At 36.3% G+C, this 17189-nt stretch overlaps 3 protein-coding genes across 10 annotated transcripts; 2 read left to right on the top strand and 1 right to left on the bottom strand.

The window, feature by feature from the left end:
• Positions 1–448: 448 nt before the first annotated feature.
• On the bottom strand, positions 449–9291 carry LOC120012489. 7 transcript variants are annotated; one of them, XM_038863914.1, is made up of 11 exons: positions 8791–9291; positions 6604–7491; positions 6078–6163; positions 5277–5417; positions 3735–4897; positions 3362–3472; positions 3167–3262; positions 3002–3047; positions 1476–1622; positions 1165–1347; positions 449–891 (listed from the first exon to the last, which is right to left on the bottom strand). In XM_038863914.1, the coding sequence occupies exons 1-5, from the start codon at positions 9088–9090 to the stop codon at positions 4753–4755; spliced, it is 1560 nt and encodes a 519-aa protein (XP_038719842.1). In that variant the 5' UTR covers positions 9091–9291; the 3' UTR covers positions 449–891; positions 1165–1347; positions 1476–1622; positions 3002–3047; positions 3167–3262; positions 3362–3472; positions 3735–4752. The 7 variants fall into 7 exon arrangements, with proteins under 7 accessions (XP_038719842.1, XP_038719841.1, XP_038719843.1 ...); XM_038863913.1 differs by lacking the exon at positions 3002–3047 and adding an exon at positions 2256–2384; XM_038863915.1 differs by lacking the exon at positions 3002–3047 and adding an exon at positions 2256–2384 and having other exon boundaries at positions 1476–1596.
• Positions 557–3721, top strand: LOC120012490 (protein CONSERVED IN THE GREEN LINEAGE AND DIATOMS 27, chloroplastic). 2 transcript variants are annotated; one of them, XM_038863921.1, is made up of 7 exons: positions 557–848; positions 1203–1355; positions 1483–1560; positions 2213–2308; positions 2774–2809; positions 3112–3293; positions 3385–3721. In XM_038863921.1, exons 1-7 carry the CDS (start codon positions 768–770, stop codon positions 3422–3424), a joined length of 666 nt encoding a protein of 221 aa, XP_038719849.1. In that variant the 5' UTR covers positions 557–767; the 3' UTR covers positions 3425–3721. The 2 variants fall into 2 exon arrangements, with proteins under 2 accessions (XP_038719849.1, XP_038719848.1); XM_038863920.1 differs by having other exon boundaries at positions 3380–3721.
• Positions 9292–13444: 4153 nt separating the features above from the next.
• Positions 13445–14455, top strand: LOC120012615. Its single transcript, XM_038864051.1, has one exon. It carries the CDS (start codon positions 13445–13447, stop codon positions 14453–14455), a length of 1011 nt encoding a protein of 336 aa, XP_038719979.1.
• Positions 14456–17189: the final 2734 nt, after the last annotated feature.

Raw genomic sequence — 17189 nt, 5'->3', positions numbered from 1 at the left:
ACTCTGTGAGACTGAGATGTCATAGTTAGGGATAGATTTGTTCACATGGTATAGATTATGGAATACACGTATGGGCCAGGACTTGCCCGCTTGGGCTAATATAATATTTTGGGCCAGACTTGGACTTTGCTAATAGCCCGATACTTCCTGAGTGGCAAGGCCCGGCCCAGTATGATGGGCTCAAAAACATTTTCGGCTCCGTGCCAGGCAGTCTTGATCATTTCTAATCTCGCGCTCTCCTCCAACCGACGTAGGGACGAAAGCACGTGGAAACCTGCGAAATACACACAATTTTGCGTGTTAGATAATAACTACACGTTGCAGAAGCAATGCCTTCCTCAACCCCCCAGTCCAGATCACACTCAAAAAAGAAAAATTGACTACAGATGCTCGCCAAATCCTAATTGCCATGCGCCAACATGGTCCCTTCCCATAATAAGACTCGGCAGAAATTAACAAAAACATATTTTCTATCCATCGTTTAGCGCCACGCAAATAGACGAATAATTCAAAAAACAATCACTGCCACTCAATCCTTCTTAACTCGGGACCTTATACACCATCTTCCCTTTCTTCACAAGCTCACCAAACGCTTGGAATTCGCTCAACATAAGATTAGATGCTGAAGCTAAATGGCCATTGCAATCTTATTCTTAGTACAAGACACATCAAACTAGGGGTTGGGAAGGCAGAGCGTTCATGGAACATTCAGTACCAGAAAGGCTGGAAATTCTTTCGCAAAGTCTGTCAAGGCTTTGAAAGATGAGATGGATGGGAGTACAAGGGGCTTCAGGGGCCAAAACTGGGATCCTGGCTTGGAAATTGAAGTTCCTTTTGAACAACGGCCGGTATGTTCGCTTGCACTGAATTCTTGTTATGGTAACCACCTATCTGCAACTCAAAGAAACGTAATTTGCTGAATTGCTTAGTGAGAAGTAGGGGATGCATGGTATTTTTTACTTCTTTACAAGTGTTATTATGGCTTGATGCATTACAAAAGTTAATCTGAAAGTTAATTCATTGAATGAAAATAGGTGACAGGATCTATTAAATGAAGACAGAGATAACATAAGAGGAAAAAATTACCAAGAGAAACAAAATAGAACCTGCATGGGTAAAAGCATCAAAGAAAGGGACAGATTCTGGAGGATTAGGGTAGCTTACATGTCGTATAACAGTTGCAATTCTTGTTTCTGAAATAGGTGAATGAGTACTCCTCTCTCAAAGATTCAGGCTTGTACTCGTGGGGTGAACTGGGTCCAGGGTCCCTTTTCCTTCGTCTCGGAGGTCTCTGGTTGGCAGCATTTACTGTACTTGGGGCTCCAGTTGCAGCGGCAAGTTTCAATCCTTCAAGGGTAATTCAATCATGAAAATTTTCTTAGCTTGACAATAACACACTACCACACAAATAGACATCATATAACTATAGGCAAAACAATGTACGTCAATCCGTATACAGCTTTATATGTTCCTACCCTGCAGGAACCTTTACGATTTGCGCTAGCTGCTGGAACAGGAACTCTATTCCTTGTGTCACTGCTCGTCCTAAGAATTTATTTGGTACCTTCTCCTTGTTTTTCTTCTCCATGATAGCCACTGAATCACACGCATATTTATGATTTCTGCAGCAATTATTTGAACCAAATGGTTTCCAAGACCACGTATTAAATATGAAAAGAAAAACATGACTTATGAAACATTTTAGTGATTTATTATTTGCATTATAGGATATCAACAGAATTAGTAACTAGTAAGTACTTAGTAAATATGGGGCTGAGCCAATATGTGGATGTAAGCACACTCTACATAGCTAAGTTGAGTTTCAAAGATTCTATTGATCGAGGCAATTCCATTATATGTTTTAATGAAATGCAGCTTCTGGACAGATTCAGAAAGTATAATATCACATGCATAAACAATGCAGACCCAAAAGCTTGCACATAGTACGTAAATATTTTTAACCCAGCCAAGAAAACTAAGTGACAGACCTACTCTGCAAAAGAAGTAAAACATTTACCTCATACATAATCTATGGCACCTAAACCAGATCCTAAAGAGGATGTAGAAGGATTTGAAACTGCTCATGCTCTCGTATTTATCAACTGAACAATGTTTTTTGTATTTTGGCAATATGCATGCTGATACCTCATAATTTATCGATGGCCATTTTTTGGAAACTATTAATTATTAAAACATATTATGTTTATCACAGGGATGGAGTTATGTTGGTGATAGACTCTTATCAGCAGTGATACCTTATGAAGAGAGTGGATGGTACGATGGACAAATGTGGGTAAAACCACCTGAGGTCAGAAACTCTTCACCATGTGTTTATGTTAAGGACGAACAAATTTCTGTTACCCAGCTCCCGTTAGTGGATTCAACTGCAAATAACTTAATTTGGTTAAATTACTTCTAGTTGCAGACCTTACTCCACATTATTATGGGGAGAGAATGTTTTCAAGAATTGAACATGTGACTTCTAGGTTACACCCCAACTATATCATTAAGTCACATGTTCATATGTGGATTAAACATCTAACAATAAAAGAGTTGGGCTCTAGAAATGAAGCAAGATGTATGATAAAGTATTAAGACTTTTAGAAAAGCTCTCCTGGCCATGTTTCTTGAGTGCTTTGGGTGCATTAGTAATAAAATGAATGCAGTAAGGAAGACGAAATATCATTAGACAAAGCCGACTTGCAGAAACATATAACCCCTCAGTTGTATTTTGTAACCAAAAGTTCAATACCTCTCTTATTCTCTCTCACAGGTGCTCGCTCGTGACCGACTCTTGGGTTCTTACAAGGTACAGATGCAAATATTATGTCAATTTTGCAATGTTACAGTCAGAAAAAATTACGCTTGAGAGCTGAACCAAATTATTTAGTGACAGACTCATTCCCATTGAACCATGGATGCATGAGCACATTCACACACAAATACGTAGCTTCATTTAAGAAGGCCGATATGTATCTACATCAATCAATAAGAAATGTACCTATTAGACTTATTCCTTTTCAAGAATCTCTATGACATTCATAGGGCTGTCAAATACAAAATAAATGCTTTGATTATTAGAAGTTCATTAAAGATTATTCATGCATTCAGGTTAAACCAGTCATTCAAATGTTGAAACAAACACTGGTCGGAATAGGGGTATTACTCGTAGCAGCAGCGTCGCTTTTTGTCTTTGCTAGGCCAGTGGAGGAGTTCTTTCAAAATGCCATGACGACTAAGGAGAATTCATTAAACAATCCACCTTCAAAAATCAACATGAAGTTCAACATAAGGTATGTATTATCAATTTAAATTCAACTGTTATATTTTTTTATTTTTTCTTAGTTCAATTTTACATTACCTTCTCATCAATAATTAGAAAAGAGGAGTTGCTTCGACTGCCAGTGGAGGTAATGCAGGATGACGATCTAGCAGCAGCTGCAGCTGAAGCTGCTGATGGAAGACCAGTATACTGCAGAGACAGATATTATCGGGCATTAGCAGGAGGGCAGTACTGCAAATGGGAAGATCTAGTCAAGTAATGGGAGAAGGAAGAATAATTGTCAATCGTTAATCATTGAAGTACTTAGTGTTTCATGCTGGCAATGCTAAAAGCTTGAAGTTTTATGTAATTATTCTGAACAAGAGGTGTAGACTCTTTGGAACAACAGAAACGCAAGGAAAATGCCAAAGATAATATAAGAAAATATTTAAAGTGAAACATCATTACTTACCACAATTGAACTTTATAACTTTCATGGAAATTAACCCCTTCACATGGCAAGAAACATGCAACAGCTGAGCATATTCTGACACGCAATAAAAAACATGTAGAACCTGGAAACATGAACTGTTTGTATAACCCGAGGAAGTGCCATCAGTTTCCTCCTGGATCAGCTACCGTCAGATAACAAAATTTTCCAAACAAGCATCCAAAGAAAATGCTAATTGCTTTCTTTGTTAAAATACGTGCAGTTGGGGTTCCATGCAGTCATTTTTCCAATTCCACATGTCAGAACAACTTCAAGGACACATGGTGCAGAGTAAGCAAAAATTTGCTCTCAGAACAGGCAGAAGCAGATAGTGATGATTCGATGGATGCTAAGTTATACAGAAAGCTAGTCTTCATAAAACCTTCAACGGCATATAAAGTAACCATTTCCTCCATATATTCCAAGAATTATCTTTCTGAATGTCCACTATAAGGAAAGAAAAAAAAATGATCATAGTGCAGTAATCACTGGTGACTGAAACTTTGCTTTGTCATGAGTTACAAACATGTCAGCTGAATCTTGAAGCGAATTCAACACCATTCCTTCAACGTCATAAATCTATTGATCCAACATGGATTTAATACTGTCAGAATAAGCCACAAATATTGTCCCTCTTGAGCAAGTTGGTTGCAATAGCAGAGAATTATTAGAACTGGCCGCAAGTCCCAACTATTCCTCTAAGTCATGATGCATAAAGCACTCCAAAACACCTCATCTTTTTTCTTTTTTTTTTGACAAGTCATTGGGTTGTATTCTTAATTTTTTGAGGGCAGAGTGAATTGAACCTTATGCAAGTGTACGAGTTGGCTACCAATAGGCCACATGTGCTCCTTAACTCATCTTTATTTTCCTTAATCTCTTCAGTATCAAAGCATAATAGACAGTTAATGCTTCCACCTTTTGAAGTAAATTGTCTTACATTCTTGATTCTTCTAGCTGAAACATGTAAAGGGCTCGAGAGCCTCTGGCCGAACTCGTTCTAAAAAACTTTCTTGCACCACCTGAGGAGTTTAAAGAGTTTTCTATCAACAGCATCCGTTACTGTCAGTTTCTTTCTTTTTGCATCTTCAAGATCTAGAGTTCTATATGCAAGAGCTAGCAAGTACACTGCTGGATGGAGTCTCCTGTAGATAGCACAATTGGCAACCCAAGAGAGCTCAAAAGCCAAGTAACCAAACAAAAAATACTTAACATTTGAATGTCATTTGAACATGTAGATATTCGACCATTATTAACCAAATCCAGGGTCAACGACAAGTGTAGAGCTGTGGGGAGAATCAGAAGCCAAATATCTTCAGTTTAGAAATCCTGGCTAAGGGTTTTATTGTGGAGTAACATGCAAATTGCTATATAACTAGATTCATAAAATCCAAGTCAACACTCATTAACAGATTAATATCCAAAGTTTGGAGAATTGGAGACAATATAATAATTGAATACCGTCAGGCGTCAGCCCCCCCCCCCCCCCCCCCCCAACAATAAGGTAACTTGACATAAACTTACGTCTCAAATTGCTCGCTTGAACCAAAGCCATTCCAATACCTTTGTGCTGCGACTGTCCGGCCCTTTTTATCTCTGCCAAATGTTTCAACATACCAACCACCTATGTCATGCATGCCACAGCGAGGCTCAAACAGCCAAAATCTGTTGAAACAATTCATACAAAACATATTAAAAGGTATTTTGATTACAGTGAGTGATTTCATACAAATGCCTAACAGAACATAATGATCCCTTTTTCTCCCTATGATTTCAATGCCAAGTGCAGAATGTAATTCTTTGCAAACAATAAAGCTTCATAGCCAATTCAATGAGGTTTAAGCATTTAATTTATGCTGGATTAAAAGTAACGAATGTCAGCTATAGAAGAAATAAAAGGCCCCAATATTTGAAAGTAAGCATGCTTCAATCATCACCACCATGTCAGCTTAAAATCCTAGTTATGTGTAACCGGACACTAAAATGAAAACATCCAAATTACAGAAGGAAACTTTCTATATCAGATATTTTGTAAGTTTTGTTGGTTATACTACCTCAGAATCTGAAACATAAAGTGCATAAGAGGAGGGAGAGAGAGAGCACACATTGCAAGCGCAAAAGTTATTTATTTTCAGTTATGAAGTCTACTAACAAGTAAATTATGGCAGTTAGTCGGCAAGCATAATTGACCCAGTATAGCATATCCCAACATTGTTTAACCAGTATTAGAGGTAAAGAAAAAGGTGGACAATTCATCTTGGTCAATTTCAAATAGTTGCAGTATAATTAGTTGTTTGAGTGGAAAATAGAAATGAAACCACTTACTTGCTAGGTGGTAACCGGGCTCTACTGCATCTACACTCGCAGACTGAAACTTCATCTCCCACTCCATACCAGTGCATATGCTTCACCTGGAAATAAATAAATATTAATATAATAAAGACTATTTCATCAGAGCACCAGCAGAATTCTACCATGACATTAGACAACATAGCATTTATAAAATTTCAACAAGAGGCAAAGATGGCTGGTTTATGATGATGATAACTTGTGAGACAGGTGTCCATGATGGTTAAACACATCTCCTCTGACAAGGATGCAAGTTAAACATTTTTTAACGACAAAAAGATCAAGTCACGGTTTCATTTTTACTTTTTTAGTTACAGGAAAATTCCAACACTTAAAGCATGACAAAATCGAACCCCCCTGCATTGAGTGAGGGAAGCAGACACACTTACTGTCACACAACTAAAGAGGTGATAAAATGATTAATGCGCCTCCAAGTGAATTTCCACTAAACTGAATCTTAAAAGGACGAAGGCAAAAATGATGGAAGACCAGAGTTACAAACCAGCAATGTCCTATGTTTCATTATCACATGGGTTTTTGTACCACTGCTATCATAGACAAAGCATGAACCTTCATCTGGGCTAGTCCCTAATCCAGTTATAGTTCCCAGTCGAATCCTTGAGCCAACTGAATTACTCATACAGGACTTTCCATTACTCCATTTGACACCGCCTAGTGAATCTGAACAGAGATAGACATGTATGTGATCTTGACCATCTTTATTGTCCACTTCATGGAAACTGCTTTTAGGAGGGACTCTGGTGGCAGTAGCAACCACTTTTCCCAAAACATGCAGCTCTAAATCTCTATATGTATCAGATTTGTAAAATGCAGTATTTTCAGCTTCTGTGTTAGAAATTTTGACATCATCCACTATTTTAGGTTTCCTGCCAGTACGTGTATCTTCAATTAATTGGGAGATGTATAAACCCCTGGACTTGGAGGATGTCAACTTCTCACTGTGGATAGAAGCTAATTCCGGAATATCATTGACCAGGCAGACCATTCCAAAAAGATCTCTCCCAGAAACCAAGTGCAGCACCTCAGGAGTTTCATACATGGATCTCTCTTCAGCTTCAAAGCGGTCGGGAAGAAGGTCCATTGACTCGATAACAGGACCAAAGTATGCTGTGTGCATGGCGGCATAAAAATCATGTTCAAGTACATCAAAATAGCCTGTTCCAACTACCACCTTCTTCTCGGACAGTATATCATTTATAGCAAATCTGTACCACTTCAACCATTCAACAACTTCCATCTCCTTACTTACTGTCATATATGATTTATATGTATACGATGTTGAACATTCTCGAGAATGTTGCTGCATAAATTTTCTCTGGGATAACAGATATTGATCATAATGGCTCCTCTTCTGAGAATCTGAGAGAATCTGCAACATACATTATTGCAATGGTTTGGCATTAGAATACCAAGAAAGTCAAAAGGCATACAGCACTAACCATAAACAGGTACCACAATGCATACAAAAAGTTTGATATAAAATATACATTGCAAAAGAATATTTTGATTTTCGAGAGATGAATGGCTGTACAAACTTGTTTTAACAGTACTTATATCCATGACCACAAGTATCACTAAATGATTGTTTACAACGTCACTGAATACAGATATGTTAGAATTGAAAATTGTGCTTACATATTTAAGACATATTGCTTGAAAACACTGAGTTAAGTCATGATAATCTTTTAAGAGTTCCACCCAATAAAACCAGAAGCTATAGTTAATCATACTGGGTATAAAATACTAAAAGTTTTTGAGGAAGTTCAAGCTCTTCAGGCTTAGTTTTTCATTGCATGTGCCTATCTGAAGCAGCTTATGGAAGATCTTTTAAGAGAATGTTCCGCAAAATTTTAAAATAGTTTATTGCAAAGCATAAAATGTTTAGCGAAACAATGAGCAGAAGCAAACTTTTGGTGCTTCTAAAAGCACCTAACAATAAGGAGACATAGCTTTTCATAAGCTCTTTATAAAAATTACCATAAAATGTAAAATGAATAGGTTTTCATAAGCTTCATCAGAAGATGTTACAAACAACATTTCGGTAACATCAAGGAGAAACACCTAAAAATAAACAATGTCAAATTAACTCCTGGAATAAGATTTTATAAGCTCCTTCTTTAATCGGTTCCAATAAACACAAGCAACGCAAAACTAAGCCTCAATGTTTTTCCTGAGCCCTAAAACATTTACAGGTGGTTGTAGCATCACAGATACTCCTCCTTTATGGAAACACCACAAGGCTCCTAACATAACTATTGGTGGTTAGAGAAACATTGCATAAAGCGAGATTAGAAGGACCATAAACAGAGTCAAGTAAACTTGTACAGATTTGGATTATCATCCTCAACAAATATTCTGGTCGAAGCAAGCTAAGATAAATAAATTCATTTGAATTTTCTTATTGAATTCGTTTGAAATACAATCAAATATTCATAAATGTTGACACTAACATTTCACATTCCAAGGCATCATCTCACACTCAAATATAAATTCATCTTTGTCTATGGTTGTTAATCTATCTCATGTTAGAAAAAACACGATGCACTAAAAGCACCAATTCATTCAATGATTCAAATTTCATGACCGAGAACCTGCAAACCTGCAATTGCTACTGTATCCAGTTAAATACTTCCACATCCAAGACAAAAAGAGCAATTACGGAGGATACCTCATAAGCAGCAAGAATTTGAACGAAACGTTGAGAAGCGGTGGAATCATTCTTCGAGTCGGAGAGGTCCGGATGAGTTTCCTTGGCCAATCTGCGAAATGAAGCTTTAATTTCTGCGAATGAGCTGTTCTCCGGAACTCCTAACAGCTCGTATGCGTTCTGTACGGGGAACTCAATCCTTGTCGACTCAGGGCCGCTACCGAACCACCTTGTCCTGCAACTCCGATGCGATAAGAATAACAGATGGCGCTTCGCGTTGCTGTAGTAATTCGATCGAATTGAAAAGGCAAGAAGCACCATCTTCGTCGCTGATTCTTAGATAACTTCGAAGAAATGGAAATGGTTTTGCCGGAGGTCTTTTATTGTAGTTGAAGGATATCACAACTGACAACGTTATAGCAGGCCCGATGGGAGTGACTGATCCGGTGAGGAAAGAAAACATGAACATTGACACGTGTTCACCTTGAGCGAAGCTGTAGAGATTCTGGAAACAAAAACCTGATGTCCATAGAGCTAAGGGTGTGTTTGGTATCACTTTTGCTTCTTGTGTTTTATTTTAATTTTCAAAAAAATAAAAAATAAAATAAAATATATTGTTTGTTTGTATTTTCTACTTTGATTTTTATGAAAACCAAAAATAGATTTTCAAAATTTTTGAAAACAAGAAAAAAAGTTTTTAAAATTTTTGAAAACAGAACTAATTGCACTTATTATAAATTGCTCTTTCTTTAAGATTTCAGATTACAAATTGCATAGAGATATGAAGACAATGATCAAATATACTTTGGGTTATTATTTTATTTCTTATTTTTTTTCTTTCTGTTGATGTTTTCAATGGTGAATTACATTGCAATAGACACGGCAAAGGTTGTTGTTATGAAAAAGAAAGTGGTGTGGATATATTTCATTATTATGAAAATAAAAACATAAACACACCTCTTTTTTTTCTCAGTTTTATGATTTCAGTTTTTGTTTTCAGTTTTAAGTATTCAACCAAACAAGTTTCAATTTTATGTTTTATGTTTTTATTTTTTATTTTTGTTTTCAAAATTTTTAGAAGTGATACCAAACACAACCTTAGTTAATGGTAGACTGGGAGTTGGGTGAGTCTAGCGAATAAAGCTGTTAATGGGCCGGGCCCCTTATTTGCTTCATCTTACGGCCTCTCAAAAGCCTCTTTCTTAAGAGGCTTAGGCCGAATTTAAAAATATGACCGTTTACCCTGTGCTTGAAAGCCCAGATATGCTTATGAACCTTAGCGAATGGCGATAAGCAAATTAAAAATGGGCCCAGGCTTGGGCCAAACGGGCCAACACAATTGCTTCACTTTATTTGGGCTATGAAGGATCGTTGAAGCTTTTTTGTCCTACGGCGAAAACTTGATAATTGATACTACCTTGTAGGCCCCTTCCACACCTCTATTAAGAACAGAAGACAAGACAAAATCCAATTGGTAGGGCACTGGGTAATATAGACGGAATGGATTAATTTGTCCGTTTCGGTGGGGGACATTCAGCAGACAAAAAAATATGTATAGCAGTTATTCAATGATATTGTTCTTTGATTGATATAAATGTAGGGACTCACAAAACTTGATGATTGAATCAAAGAGTGATATATCATTTACTGAGATGACTAAGATCTCATTTACTGAGATTCATATCACTTATGTTCAATAGAAGTGAAAGTCTGAAAATATTTAGTAGAAAATATTAACTTTCAATCATGCGTCACGTTGGATATTCATTAATTATAAACACAGATGTCAAGGATGTTTCTGGAGTGGGGCGACATGGGCTGCCGCTCAAGGTCCAATATTTTTTTAAAAAATATGAGTGTTATATTGTAGCCCAAACTTATTTAAGTAATATACGTTGTCTATTTGTTTTACAAGACTCTTTTTTTAGAGTTCGCGTAGAATCTCTAACATCCAACTTTTCAAATGGAAGGGGTTAAAATGACAATAAGAAATTAAGAGACAGCATTTTTCCAATCGAAATGCATGATCTGACACCCACCCATAACCCATTCCAACTAGTTGTATAATTTCTTCTTTCCTGTTGTGACTATCCTATATTTAAATCCATATTAAGTATATTACACCAAATGTCCTCTTTACTCTCAAAAGATTGAACTTTCATCTGCAGACTTTCACCGGCATAAAAAATTAAGGACTGCAGAAACCTTTGAGGAAATTTTTTTATTTCTTCATTTTAAACGTTGTCCACAACCTTCCAAAAAAGGAAAGAATATAAAGCCATAAATTATCACCCAAAAAAAAAAAGTTAGTCTTGAGTTTCTAACTCAAAGGATTCATTCCAACCAATTCAATCACTCATCGGTGACTTATTTTCATGCTGAGTATTTCAAGGGATCGATCTTACATGCATATGTGCTAAACTTTGATTATCTTCAAAAAACAACCGAATTATATAGCAATTAATGGTCACTTTGGGTTTGCCGATTTATTAGGGATATATCAGATCCGCACGTCTTTCATTCCTTAGTTTATCTTTACTTTAAGATAATTAACCTCTTTCTTAATTGAGAGAAGCTTGAACTTTTCTCATAAACCATATAGTTTGGTGTTCTCCAAACAACGTGGGATTATAAGTGTAATACTATCAAAAATTCTCACATAAATGGTCTAAAATAAGCATTTAAAATGCGGACATTTTTTTTCACCATTGATTTAAGTGAAAAAAAAACATGTGGGACCCACTGCTTTGGTCCGCTCACACATGATCTAAATCAATTATGAAAAAAGAATTCGTATTTTACCTCCTTCTTTTACACCTTTACGTGGATTATAAAAGGAATTTATGAGAAACTTGTATATCGGCCTTCTCTCCCTTTTATTTTATTTAAATATTGTTTTAATCCTTCCACCCGTTGTGCAGCTGTAAAAGAACCGCATCAAGACAAGCCATTAAATGTTCCTTGTACAAACCCGTGTCACAGGTAAGTGCAAAACATTTCTAGAAGAAAATGAAATATAGGACCAATATAGTGGCACCACGTCATTTGTGAGCCAACCACGGCATAACGTTCTAAATCTTATGAATCTCCCACTTCCATCCACCACAAATTTTGATGTAATCCTAATAGATATTTCATCGTCCAATTTCCCCTTTAATTAATTGTTGCAAATTCCATGAATCTGCGGTGGACATAGATTCGATTTCAAGTCGGCACAAAAAAAATTTTGAAAAAAGAAAACATGGAAAAACATAATTAAAAAAATAAATATAATGTTTGATGTAGAATATGTTGTGTAAAGATTTACCTTTTTGGATCACCGAAAGTCCAAAATTATCTAGTAGAAAACAAAAGCTTAAGAGTATGTTTGGAAATTGTTTTGGTTTTTTGGTTTCAAAAATTGATTTTAAGATTAGATTTTGAAAACAATTTTAAGAAATAAAACTGAAAACAAAATTTATTTGGCAGAGGATTTTGCACGGAGAAAGAGAACAGAGGAAAGAAAAAACAGGAAAGAATTTTACAAAACATCAAAAAACAGTTTTGGTTTTTGAAAACAGAAATTATTTTGTAAAATTGAAAACTGTTTTTGGTTTTCAAAAATCAAAAAACCAAAACTGTTATTTGAAGTTTTGTAAAATTCTTTCTTGTTTTCTCTTTCATCTTTCCTCTTTCTCTGTACAGAATCATCTACCAAATGAATTTTGTTTTCATCATCATTTCTTAAAATTGTTTTCAAAATCTAATTTTAAAATCAGTTTTTAAAAGCAAAAAATCAAAATCATTTCCAAACACACCCTAAACTTCAGAAACGCGTGAAACTTGGTGACCTTACTAGAAACGTCCAGGCGCCTTAGAACAGTAGCTAAGCTACTGACCCTGCCGCTTTTTGGCCAAATCTCATCGTTTATATCTCCAAATTAGTCTCTCTCTTTTTTCATTTTAGAAATCATTCATTTCTTTTGTATCTTCTTATTTAGAAGGCCTAATTATAGTCCATTGATTTTGACTTGTTCTAAATTATAAATAGTATTGATTTGTTGGCCTAACACCATTTTTTCCCCCCTTTTTGGTATGTTATTCGATTTTTAAGATTTTTTCGCTTTTGTTTTAAATAGGACTATGAATCGTTAGACAAACAAACATTGAAATAAAATAAATTTGCGTTTTCAGAGTGCTCTCCATGTTTCTTTTTTTTTTTTAAGTATTAACGGACTTCATACCTTTGATCCGTTTCCGTTCACATTAATATCATAAGCAAAAAATCATTTGGAGTTACACTGCCGAACAAAGCTGTCTATGAAACTGTAAAATGAGTTGCATTCCACAATGTAAAAAAAAAAAAAAAAAAATGCCACTAGGTTATTCGTTACAGTTTGAGCATTCCACAACGCCAAGGCCATTTCTGTCCAGTCCAGTACTACTTGAAAGCGAGACTACATAAAGCACTAGTTATGGAATGGCCGGCCTGATGGTTACATTTGGGTCGCCTGCTCTTCATACTTTCATGCTTTCGTCGACTAGCCTTACTTCTTTTATATAATATTCCACCCCCCCCCCCCTCTCTCTACCACGCACACATTCATTCAAATCTCTGTCTCTCAGGTCTTGTTTAAATACTTATCTGTATTCTTTGATATCCTAACAAGAAAGTTATTGCCTTGAGACAGAAAAAATGGCGTGTGAGGGAAAATTGGGAAACTGTAATTTCTTTCAAGAAGAAGAGGACGAGGAGGAGGCATTATCACTCTCTGATCTGCCGATCAATTTGAACAAGGAAGAGAGAAACAACAAATCAGACGTTGATGAAGAATCTCAACCGTTGATCAAATGCGAAGAGGATTTTGATTTTCGTTCATGGAGTAGAGAATCAGAAATGTGCGCAGCTGACGACGTCTTCTTTCAAGGCCAAATTCTCCCTCTGCGTCACTCAATCAGTTCAGAGAATGGTCTAACCAAGTTCAACCCAGAGACCCTGAAAACGAGCCATTGGGTTTCCAGGTCCGAGTCCATGGACCATTATGGTTCATTAGGTGGGTTCAGTAGCAGAAGCAGTAGTACCAAGAGCCACTACTCATCAAGCAGCACCAGCTCTACCAGCACCACCACAGCAAGAAATCCAAAACCCAGAATCCGAAACCAATTCCACACACACCCGAGCCCCAAACCCCAAATCAGAGTCTCCACTACTCCTCTGCCCACTAATCTCACTCGAAGATCCACAATCTGGGAATTTTTCAGAGTGGGTTTGGTCCGCACACCAGGAATCGAATTTCAAGATCTTAAGGCTCGCAGTTCCATTAGTCGTAATAGCAGTAGTGACAGGAGTAATACGGGTCACAGTGAACAGAGTACGAATATGGAGAAACAGGGGAAGCAGAGAAAACATATGTTCTTTGATAGAGAGAGATTGTTAGGAGGGTGCAGTTGTTCAGTTGGCAGTGCCGTAAAACCAGTTCCCCAGAAAATTGTTGTCATCAGAAGTAATTTTGAAGACAGTAATCACAATATTAAAGGGAGTGCAAGAGAATCCAAAGAGCATATAGAGAAGCAGTTGCAGGAGCTGAAGAAGAAGAAGAAATTAATGATGGAAAAGCAGCAAGGAAAGCAGAACGAGTCACGTCATCATCGAACGTTTGAATGGATAAAGCAACTTTCACATGGATCTGGACATCCCGACTCGTGAACAGTTGCTCGCTTTTTTATTATTATTTTTCATAAGTTGGTCGTTAACTCCACAAGCACACACGCAATTGCAAAGTTGCTTAATTTCTTTATGCAGTATATCATTTTGTTCACTTTTTGTTCTTTTGTAAAATATATATTCAAAGCGTAATCTTACGGATCTCGGTATTTCCTATCACAAATGTTAAAATGTATGTACACGAATACATCTTCTGTGTATCCATTTCAATATTTGGATAGTCAGAAAAAATTGAGATCCTTAATATTTTCGTTATTCAAATTGACTTACAATTTGGGTGGAGGCCCATTTATCTAGAACTTCTCTTTGGTTTTTTTTTTTTTTTTTTTGCGGTTGTCTCAATATCTGTGATAACTAAGATAAAAAAATATTGAAATTTTTAACGTTTATTCAAAGAGATAATAACACTTTTGGGTATTTAATAATCTGACCCAATTCAATTTGGGAATTCATTTTTCAAACATTTCAACTTAGGTATTAATAAATTAAATTTGTTTCAAAATAGTCACACGTACAGTTTTTTGGTCTTTTGGGCAATCAAACCCGTGATGTGACATTAAAAGTCAAATTTAATTGATTTCTGTTGACGTGGACTAACGAATTAATGATATTTTAAAATATATATAATGAAACATAAAAAAAAATCCAAAACACTCAAATTATTGTTCCTCTCAACAAATTGTCTTCAAAGCTATCAATTCTTAATTCAGTTTGTATCTCTCTCGCAAATCTTAGAGGTTCAATAATGTCAGACCTAATCATCCTCTCCAATGTAGAAGAAGGCCAAAGCACCCCCCCCTCTCAATCTATCGTGCTTTCTTCTCCAAGAAGGCCTGGACAAAATCGGATCCGACCCCTATGATTTTATTCTCGATGATGACCCCACACCGCAAAAACCATGACTCAACTCCTCCACCCCCTCTTTCGTTGTCGAAACCCCTATGTCCGATGTCTCCATCGTTAAGTGCACGACGATTTCCTCTGAATCCCAAATTAGGGTTTCAGATTCGTACCCAAAGCTCTCATCAAGTCCATATTTTGTATCTCTTCGATTCCTAGATATCTGATGTGTCCAACCTAAAGTTGCTTCCACTTGATTGCCTTTGCAAGCCAGAGGAGAGAGGTGCGAAGGAAACTGAGGTGAACAAATGAGTGGAGGAGAACAGATTTTGTTTGATTCGAGTCATGGATTTGAGTAGTAGTAGACATGGTAGCGAAGGTAAATTCGACGACTCTGTGTGACTGGATGGATCGATACTGAAGACTCCGTGAGGATACAAATGGGAATCTCATGGTTTTTATTCATTTGGATTTTCGGTTTTTATTTTTTTGGATTTATTTTTTTTATGAAATATCCAAGTCACAATGGTCATATCAGTTAACCTATAAATAAATTAATTGTTTATGGCACATAAGTACTTTCGCTGCCTGAAAGAAAGGCCAGAAAACTACCCGTGTGAGTAGTTTGAAACAATTTTAATTTTTCAATACCTAAGTTCAAACATTAAGAGTGTGTTTGGATTGAGGGATTTGGGGGGAAGGGAAGAGAGGGGATGGGAGGGGGAGAGAAGGGAAGGGAGGGGAAGGGAGATTATTTTTCTATCTCCCATGTTTGGATAGATAAAAAAAAAGGAAAGAAAATTTGTTTAATTTACTAATTTATCCTTATTTTTATATTAAAATATTATGTACAAGGGTAAAATAGATATTTAACTTACAAATGGCTTAATTAGTAATCCATTCCCTCCAAATGACTTCATTTTGAAGAGAAAGAATTTTAACAAAAATTTAATGAAATTTTCCTCTCAAATCTCTCCCCTTAATTTTTAATAAACTATTGAAACAAGAGAATTGGAAGGAAACTCTATTTCCCTTCCTTTCCCTTCCCTCTAAATCCTTCAATCCAAACACACTCTTAGAAAATGAGTTTCCAAATTGAACTGGGTTAAATTATTCAATACCCCAAAAATGTTATTACCCCTTTATTTAAATTGACTTGTAATCTGGGTGGAGGTTTGTTTATCTAGAACTTTTCTTCCTTTTTTTTTTCCTTGAGGTGGAGTTGTCAGAACCGCTTGTATTGATAGTTGTAAGAGTAAATTAATTATTGAGGAATGCGAGTCGTGATGTGGGCGGTGTTAGTGGAGGTGGCTTTCATGATTGTGGTGTGAGACTAGATTTACTTTTATCTGAAAATGGCAATTCGTGACTTATCTCGAAAGCACGAGAATCTCTCTTTCTTTTGTTTATTACTTTATTTTGAATTGATAGTTAAATAATTTCATTATATGTAATGGTTCTCTGTCTGGAATGAAAGGCTATAGTATATACTTACTTTAGGTGCATTTTTCATTGTTTGCTGTTACGAGTCCTTGAAGGCAAGTATAAAGTATGGTGATGCAAAAAGAGCGAGAGTTTTTTTCACTGATGTAATGATCATTCATGAGTCACGACTCCATCGATGAGTATCTAGGAAGCAAGACACCTCTAAAATGGCGACCTCCTGGTATCAGACGTTGACATGGCCCATACATGTACCAAGCTATGTTTTTTTTTTTTTATTTATTTAAAAATGGACATGTTTTTAAATTTTCTTTTAAAAAAAATTGTGTTTTCACAATTAGATCACGCTCACGCTCACGCACTACAACTCAATGGCTTTGAGTAGCCGCAGACGAGTTATCACCGCCGCTCGTCTCCGTTGGTCACCATCAAA

This window comes from Tripterygium wilfordii, chromosome 13 (assembly GCF_013401445.1).
Source record: "Tripterygium wilfordii isolate XIE 37 chromosome 13, ASM1340144v1, whole genome shotgun sequence".
Lineage (NCBI taxonomy): Eukaryota > Viridiplantae > Streptophyta > Magnoliopsida > Celastrales > Celastraceae > Tripterygium > Tripterygium wilfordii.
This window is presented reverse-complemented; position numbering and strand designations above follow the sequence as displayed.

What these genes read in the sequence shown, in the direction of transcription:
- LOC120012490 (XM_038863920.1), top strand. Translation starts at nt 768, where the DNA reads ATGGATGGGAGTACAAGGGGCTTCAGGGGCCAAAACTGGGATCCTGGC. An exon ending in TCGTCCTAAGAATTTATTTG is followed by an intron (nt 1,561 to 2,212) that starts GTACCTTCTCCT and finishes TGTTTATCACAG; the next exon opens with GGATGGAGTTATGTTGGTGA. An exon ending in AACATGAAGTTCAACATAAG is followed by an intron (nt 3,294 to 3,379) that starts GTATGTATTATC and finishes ATCAATAATTAG; the next exon opens with AAAAGAGGAGTTGCTTCGAC.
- LOC120012489 (XM_038863914.1), bottom strand. Translation starts at nt 9,090, where the DNA reads ATGGTGCTTCTTGCCTTTTCAATTCGATCGAATTACTACAGCAACGCG. An exon ending in AAATTCTTGCTGCTTATGAG is followed by an intron (nt 7,492 to 8,790) that starts GTATCCTCCGTA and finishes TGTATGTTGCAG; the next exon opens with ATTCTCTCAGATTCTCAGAA. An exon ending in GCCCGGTTACCACCTAGCAA is followed by an intron (nt 5,418 to 6,077) that starts GTAAGTGGTTTC and finishes TTGTTTCAACAG; the next exon opens with ATTTTGGCTGTTTGAGCCTC.
- LOC120012615 (XM_038864051.1), top strand. Translation starts at nt 13,445, where the DNA reads ATGGCGTGTGAGGGAAAATTGGGAAACTGTAATTTCTTTCAAGAAGAA.